Genomic DNA, 8,077 nt, shown 5'->3' with positions numbered 1-8,077 from the left:
GGGCCAAATTCTCTGGGCGGGCAAAGCAGAGAAAGGGAAGGTCATTTTGCTCCTTATGCCCTCATAAAGGGCAAGATTCCATATCGGCCCATCTGAGCTTTCATTTTCTCAAAGGCGGTGCAGGATACTAAAGGCTCGGTTTCACCTATTGCCATTTCTAGCCACTGGGGGGCCACATATTAATGTTAAAAATACCTCATAAAGTGAAATTGTTATGCCATGGGTCCTTTAAGATTAGTATCAGTGTCTAATTGCATCATCTTGAATCTGATAACGGCAGTTTTAAAATCTTACCCTGATAAATGTCCTGGCGTGACGGGGCCAACTTCTCTGGCAGTTTACTGGTGGCAACAGAGGCAATTTCTGGGAAGAAAAAAAACAAAAAACATTAAGAGACGCTCCTTAACTATCCGATTCCTGACTGTGATAGCTTCAAAGATGAGCAGAAAACCCTGGGCAGATAATTAAATAGATGTGTAGTTGCACCTGTTTTGTGTTCTGTGATAGGGGTGGTGGCCAGAGGGACACTCTTCATGTCGAAAGGTTTCTCTGTGGGCTCCAAAGTGTACTGGTGGAGGGACTTCTCCAGTCCGGGGATGGAAACAGAGAGACCTGAGAACACACAGAGAAGAAAACGTTAACCTTTCTGACATCACCTGCTGAATGAGATTATACATTCTGACAAGCAGTCCCTATGTGTAGCAGTTAGACAGTGTGTCCAGTGAGTGAGTGTCTTCACCGTTGAAGATGTAAGCAGCGTTCAGAGCTTTCTGCTTCTGCTGTAGCACGTTCATGTAGAAAGTAGCTCTGTCGCGCACTTCATCATCACTGTCCATCATGCATCTGTGAGAACCGCCATGTGTGTTAAAGTCAGACTTCATCACATATTCATCCAAACACAAGTGTATAGTTAAGGGTCGGCACAGCATTACATTTCAGAAGTCCATAACCAACTATTTAAAATGTTTTCTTTGTACATTCCACATGAAGAGGAACTATGAGGGTACACAGTCATGTATAAAATAAACAAATGAAAGTAAACGAGTACCGCTGCATGAGAACCAGGACGCTCGGCAGCAGATCATCATTCTGAGCTCCAAATTTAGCCAAAGCACTGACTGCAGCTGTGGGTGGAAAAATGTTTCACCTGGTTATACAAATGCCATGAAAATAGTGTGAATATTTATCAATAAACTGGATGCCATGCAAGACACTTTGATTTTCGAGATCTTCCTCTGGAGTGGAGAAAGGTCGGGGCAAAATGAGTGACATTACTAAACATTGGGAGGCTCCCGCAGTAATGCCACTCCATCTCACCTGCACGCACAGCCTCGCTCTCCAGCACCACTCGGTTGAAGATGAAGCGGATGTACTTGGAAGGCTGGGGGGTGCGTGGGCCTTCTTTGCCCAGTAGGTGCAGGATCTTTGTGGCTAGCACTGTGTGCTCGCAGTCTTCGATGAACTCGCACAGGTGGGCCAAGCCGGTCTCTTTGCTTTCTGGGTTGTCCTCGATGATGCTGATGATGCAGTCCACGATGGCCCGCTTGTACTCAAAACCACCCTGCAGAGAGAGGAATATAAGTCTTAAACACAACTGCAACATACACTGTAGGCCTCAAAGTAACAGTGATACATGCAACATCTACACACAATCTGTGGACAGATACATTAAACCCTATTATTAAACACTGAGGTATAATGTATATCTGACTTTATAAACCATGTCTTAACTTTTGAGTATTGGTCTTCTAACATGTCAGCATACTGTATGTAAACCACACTTAAGTAACCTGACTACTAAATATTTTGTAAAACAACTAGAAAAGCATGAAAGCAATGATCACATCATTGCTCTTTATAGCAAGGTGTCTGCATGGGTAAGGATATCACGGATTAGAACTCCCCAATACGGCAAAGACCAAAGTGTGTAGGTCAGTGATCCGTAAATGATCAACTTACATCATCTCGGAGCATGTTGGACAAAAAGTTCATCATGACACTGTGCTTCCTGGGATACTTCTGGCACAGAGCGCTGATGGCCTGCACCACAACCACCTGGAATAAACAAGCCACAGATTTAGGACAACAGAAAATAGAACAGAAATAACAGGATTAAAAGAGGGAGGAGCAATGAATCTGCTATTGGAAATTAATCTTTTGTGGTCAGAGAAGCTAAAGTCCTGAGGGATAAAAAAGAAAAACATCTCATCATGACACAAGTCTCACACTTTCAACAAGTACACAGTGATTGAAAGCAAGATTAATTGTTTATTTGTGGGGGTGATTTTATAATCAGTGTAACACCCTTCGTGTATAAATTTAGTTGTGCTGCGTTATCAAATACAGGATAACACTAAGTCAAAGTGTCTGACCTTAAACTCGTCGGAGATCTCAGAGACAAACGAGGAGATCTGTTTCATGAGTCGGTCCACGCTGCTCTCACTGCCGGTCTTGAGCAGAGTGGTGATGGCCAGAGTTGCGATGCTGCGGTTCGAGTCGGTGATCAGGTTCTCCAGGTCTAAGTTGCACGCAGTCACTGCTGACGGATGCTTCATGGCCACCTGGTGGACACAAAGGAAATGACAGTGAAGTTCATTAAGAGTTCCAATCTGTTTATCATACATTTGAGCATAAACAGCGTGTTATCAAGACAGATATATAAAAAAATACTGCAAAGCACTTTCAGTTATGCTTTATGTATTTAGCTGTGAAATATAAAAAGGACACATTCTGCCTAAATACATATGCAAATTCTGAATTGCTCAGCAATATGACAAACTTTTGACCAAATAAAGTAATTTATGTTTATACAGGATTAAACAAGCCATGAGAAGGAGGCATGAAGGGGGAGGTGTACCTTGTTGAGGGTCCTGACTGCAGCGTATCTCAAGGCTGCTTTGGGAGAGCTGCAAAAGAGCTGCAGCACTGCAGGAAGACAGATACATTCACAACGAGACTCATCTACACATCATTCTGTTCTTTCAGTCAACAATACAGATAGAAATGTTAAATGAAAAGAATGAGGTGTAAATAAACTACTGACCAGACACAGCCGGGGCCAGTTCCCGGGCAGTACAGTTGGGCATATGGACAATGGCAGAGGCAGCTTCATACACCACCATCTCATTCTTGTTCCTCAGGCAACTCTCAATGAAGTCGAACAAGGGGCTGTCGTGACTGAAAACACGAGACAGAATCCAATGCCGTTAACTACCTGACAAGACATCAGTTTGTGACATCATGCATTTAAAGTGGTAGTGCCTATTTTCTGTCGTCTCCATGAGGAATTCCAGGTAATGACAACAAAACTGTTGGCGTGTCTACATGATACAGCCTTCCGTGACCACGCTTCACCACCACCCCTCCTCCACGCAGTTGCTAGTAGCCAAGGAGGACACGGAGGATAAAAAAAAAAAACATGGACTCTTCAGAAGACGGGTTTATTTTCACTTGAGTTTTTGCACACGAAACTCACCGGACGACCCAGTCTTCTGAACACAGCCATGCTGAGGAATACAAAGCGAGTGTTGTGGAGTTGAAAGTCTTAATTAGCTTTGTATCAACTCATTTGGAAATGGTTTGAATGCAACGGCCGTTCATTAATAATAAAAAAGTTACGCACTAAAGCTGGCTCAGAGACACCATAGATGAAGACAAATAATGTATCAGTGGAGAATCAGCTGGACTGTGTAAGTACCTAGATGTCCGTTGTGTGTGTGTGTGTGTGTGTGTGTGTGTGTGTGTGTGTGTGTCTAACAGAGCATCAGATTGCTGCAGGTCTACTCACCCTCCATCCGTCTCATCCAGCAGTTTGCTGGCGATCCTGATGAGCATGCAATAGGCAAATGGAGACTTGAGACCAGACTTGGTGAACTTGTTGAGCATCTTGGTGACAGCAAGACGGTCGTTCTTCCTGAGGTGATACAACAGGCCCAGGGCATGGTACTGGAAGATAGGACATACACAAACAGTTTTGAAATTAAATTCTGTAAAAAAGTGTTTTAACAGATCTGTTTATTTTGAACAAACTAACATTAATCTTCCCTCTGCACACAAAATGAATGGTTCAAAATCAGATGAAATTGCTATGTCTGTCTGTACTACCCACCTGAACCATGATGTTGTCACTGGAAGCGGCCTCTTGGGCTTCATTCACCCAACGCTTCACCACATCGTAGCTCATCTTCACCATGTGCTGAACACAAACAGAAAATACTTAATTACCCACCAGCAATGATATGAACAATTTAACAGCTTAATGTCAAGTATCAAAAAAAGCAACAAAAAAGGGGAGAAAAGAATTCTCAAAACCGAACCCAACTTAAAAAGTTACTTTTAGATTTAAAGTGAAATAAGAAACTGTGCCATTTCTTACCAGTGAGGAGACCAGGGCTGAGCTGGACACACTGGGCACCTTGTCAACAATAGCTTGTTTCATGTATCTCTCAATGGCCTGCAGCATGGTGGTCTGTGGAAAAGACAAGGGAAATTCAACAAACGATACTTCAGTTTTTCAATCATAAGAAATAATATATAAAACAGGATTTTTTTTCTTTCTTGCACAAGATGGCAAGGTGAAGGAAGAGATGGGGAGACAAAAAGAAAGCAAATAAAGTAAAAGAAGGACTCACATCTGTAATCCTGCAGAGGGCTCTGATGGCAGGTCCTCGGTATACATCTTCCTTCCCAGTCATGTCTTTGGTCAGGCTGTAAAATACCAAACAAGAAACGGTTACAGAAACCCAATATCAGAGAGCTGTTAACCTCGTCTGTTTACTAGATTTTATAACTAAATATCTAAATTTTGTACATATGAGATGATAACAGCTGCATTAAAACAACAGAGTCTGGATAAATTGTTTTAGGTACTTCAAGAAAAAACACTTCCTGGGGGCAGTTACAGTATTTGCATACTTGGACTCAAAGCCATTTGACATCATGGTACAAACCTGCTAGTGACAATGATCACATCCTCAGAGATGTTGGCCATCTCTTTGATTGTCAGGTAGCACATCCTCCTCAGGGTTTGCTGAGAGAGAAAGAAAGAGTATGAACTTACTGTTTTTATATTTGAAACTACAGACTGATGATATGCAGCTTGAGCTAAAATGGAATCTAAACGTTAAAAAAAACATTATGAATCCAACCCATTAACTAATGAATGAATGAATGAATGTAATCTTACATCATTGGACTGAAAGAGCCTGGTCATCGCAAAGAAGGCCTCCGTGGCCTCTGTGGTCCCAAAATGCTCTCCCTAAATAAACAAAGACATTGGAGTGAGAGAGACTTAGGATAGGTGGACAGACACAAACTCAACACACGTGTAAAAAATAAATAAATAAATACTTTACATTTTTGTCAAACAACTTTTTACCTGGTTGAGGAGATAGATAATCTTGGTGAGAATGTGGAGGCATCTTCTTGGGTTGATAGGCGTCTCATTGAAGATACGCGCCTGTGAACAAGAAAGGACACCTGGTTTTATTTCAGAGGTTATTAGGATATTGCTTATTTGACTCATATTAGAGCAGAATATTTAAGCAATATAACGTGCTAACTTTACCTCCTGCAACACGGCACTCTTCTCCAGATGCTGGAAAGGATTCGAACCACTTCCTAAATGCCAAAACAGTAAATTGAGACTTCTGTGTAGTTAAACATTGTAGCAATAACTTTATTTAACTCCATTCAAAGCTACCACACGAAAAAAGGACTCAGAGCTGACGCCAGCTTATACTAACGATACATAGCAACACACGCAACCTGAAGACAGATCATATTTAAAAAGCATCGCTGCAGCAAGATTCATCCATCTATATTTGGAGCTTGTGTTTAGAGAGGACACGTCTATTAACGAGCAAAACTAGCATCACAACATCAAGCTGACGCTGCCAAGCTTGCAATGCTAAAACGGGCTGGTGTTATTGTGACACCAAGGAATAGTGGGTACATGTTAATGCAACTACAAATCAGTTTGTAATAAAAAAGCAATGCCTGTTACATAAATATGAATTAACCTGCGAGCTACCGTTACTGTACAGGTTAATTCACCCTGACAGCTATTCGCTTTAACTAGCTAGTCGGCTAACTGTACAGGCTAGCCCCGCGTTAGCTTCCAAAGCGTCCAACATCTTGTCTGTCCAGACACAACGACCACTGATTAAACGCTGTCACTTTTCAAAATAATTACTATCAACGCTTACCAGACTCCTCGTCTTTCTTATCAAACTTTTTAATCATGATGTCGGAATGAAGCTGGCGAACGAGGGCAAAAGATGCTCTCCACCTCAATCATAAGAGGAGCTACTTCCACGTAGCCAAAATGTAAACTCACTTCCGGTTGAAACGTCCACGTCAATGAAACATACGTCAGAACCATGACGCGTTACGGCCGCCAGGGGCGCTGCTGATAACAAATATCATCAATCATTGATTGATAATGTTTCTATCAATTAAAATACTTTTTAAAATACATATGTAGATATATGTAGAGAAGTTATGAATACAAATAAGAAATAAACAATATAAAAAATTAGAAGTGAGATATATGTAGGCTACTGTATGTAAAAATGTAATTGCCAAAAAAGATGTGCATTAAATTAAATAAAAAGATATGAATAGTACTTATATATACAACAGTGCAAACAATCATGTAAATAACAATAGTGCTGAGAAACATTTAGTGTTTGTTGTAAATAAATAATAATAATGTACTGCATGTAAACCAGAGTTTTGTGCAGTAAGTGTCTGACACACAGACACTTAGAGGAGTTAAAACTGGACAATATTATCTGTTTTGTGCAATAACACTGGCTTGTAATGTGTGCAATACTCAACTGCTACCATTATTAATATTATTATTACTTTTCACCATTGCAACACCTTAATTATGTTATTTATGTAAATACTGTATCATAATATACCTTTAACTATGTAAACATCCAGACTCCTTAAATTTCTTCGTTTCTTTATTTATATTTCTTATATTTCTAATATCTGAGCAACTGTAACACAGTTACTCAGAGGGGCACATCTAGGGGGAATGAGTCTTAAACTGAATGCATTCCTGTCATGCGCTGGATGGGAGACATTGTCAAAGATGACACGTATCTTGGTCAGAATCCACAAATGTTCAGTTAGGATTGGTGACAATTTTCAAAACATTACTATATTCATTTATTCAAATTGAGCGAGAAGTGGCTGCCACATTGCAGTTTTTTTTAGGTGTCCAATATCCCAAATTATATCAAGTGAAAGTGTACAAACTTTGAATTTATCAGAAAGATTTATTAGGATTTAGACCTAATGACTTCCCAGTGAATGCCCAATGCATGACTGTCTCTGCTTGGCTTTACGCTGTTTTGATTGTGGGAAGGTGGTTCAACACAAATTTATTTCAAAATATGCACCATGTAAAAAAGGAGTCTTTTCATTTTAGTTTATGCTGTGCTTTAGTTTTTTTCATACACATTTGCAAGTAATCTTGTCACAATGAACCTGAAGCCTACTGGACCCCTGAGAGTTTGGGGCCCCGTGCAGTTTTCCACCATGCCTGGTTGGTAATTCAACCTAGTGGAGCACAGTTTGTAGAGCAGAGTGACCTGTGGGTTACACACCTGCAGAGCTGACTCACAACCTGACCAAATGGCCACAAGATGTCAACATTGCTGTGTGAGTGTGGTTCAAAGTTGTATTCAATTCCAATAAGTTCAAAGGGACTTAACATGTTCACTTTGCCAATGCAAGTTTTGTTTTGTCTCTTGGACAGGTGAACTACCTGACCAGCTATTAAACCCAGTAGCTGTGAAAGTATTCAGTCCGGTAGAATAACCAAACTTCTCATCCACCAGCAGAGTTAAATAGCACACTGGTAACATTTTACAGCAACTGATGTTGATTTATGAGCTGATGTTGAGATTTTCAAAGTTATTAAATAACTATATACTATTTCTCATTAACTTAAACACATAACATAAACATTTCTGTACTGTAATTTCTTTTTACTTAACAGCCAACTTATACACTCTACATATACACTGTACATGTATATATATGTATATATATATATATATAT

The 8,077-nt window shown here is 40.2% G+C and overlaps 1 protein-coding gene across 1 annotated transcript in view; it reads right to left on the bottom strand.

The window, feature by feature from the left end:
* The window catches only part of copg2 (COPI coat complex subunit gamma 2), an 8,418-nt gene extending 2,070 nt beyond the window's left edge, over positions 1-6,348 (bottom strand). The window contains exons 1-18 of the mRNA XM_032505806.1: positions 6,207-6,348; positions 5,567-5,619; positions 5,378-5,458; positions 5,186-5,257; positions 4,950-5,029; positions 4,632-4,707; positions 4,376-4,468; positions 4,109-4,195; positions 3,788-3,945; positions 3,044-3,177; positions 2,858-2,925; positions 2,373-2,561; positions 1,960-2,055; positions 1,318-1,561; positions 1,049-1,124; positions 740-843; positions 487-612; positions 295-363 (exon numbers count right to left, since the gene is read on the bottom strand). Of these exons, the coding sequence (XP_032361697.1) occupies positions 295-363; positions 487-612; positions 740-843; positions 1,049-1,124; positions 1,318-1,561; positions 1,960-2,055; positions 2,373-2,561; positions 2,858-2,925; positions 3,044-3,177; positions 3,788-3,945; positions 4,109-4,195; positions 4,376-4,468; positions 4,632-4,707; positions 4,950-5,029; positions 5,186-5,257; positions 5,378-5,458; positions 5,567-5,619; positions 6,207-6,243 (1,843 nt within the window). The 5' untranslated portion in view covers positions 6,244-6,348. The remainder of the gene's footprint in view (positions 1-294; positions 364-486; positions 613-739; positions 844-1,048; positions 1,125-1,317; positions 1,562-1,959; positions 2,056-2,372; positions 2,562-2,857; positions 2,926-3,043; positions 3,178-3,787; positions 3,946-4,108; positions 4,196-4,375; positions 4,469-4,631; positions 4,708-4,949; positions 5,030-5,185; positions 5,258-5,377; positions 5,459-5,566; positions 5,620-6,206) is intronic.
* Between the last annotated feature and the right edge of the window lie 1,729 nt (positions 6,349-8,077).

The sequence above is a fragment of the Etheostoma spectabile genome, chromosome 23 (assembly GCF_008692095.1).
Source record: "Etheostoma spectabile isolate EspeVRDwgs_2016 chromosome 23, UIUC_Espe_1.0, whole genome shotgun sequence".
In the NCBI taxonomy this organism is placed as follows: domain Eukaryota; kingdom Metazoa; phylum Chordata; class Actinopteri; order Perciformes; family Percidae; genus Etheostoma; species Etheostoma spectabile.
This window is presented reverse-complemented; position numbering and strand designations above follow the sequence as displayed.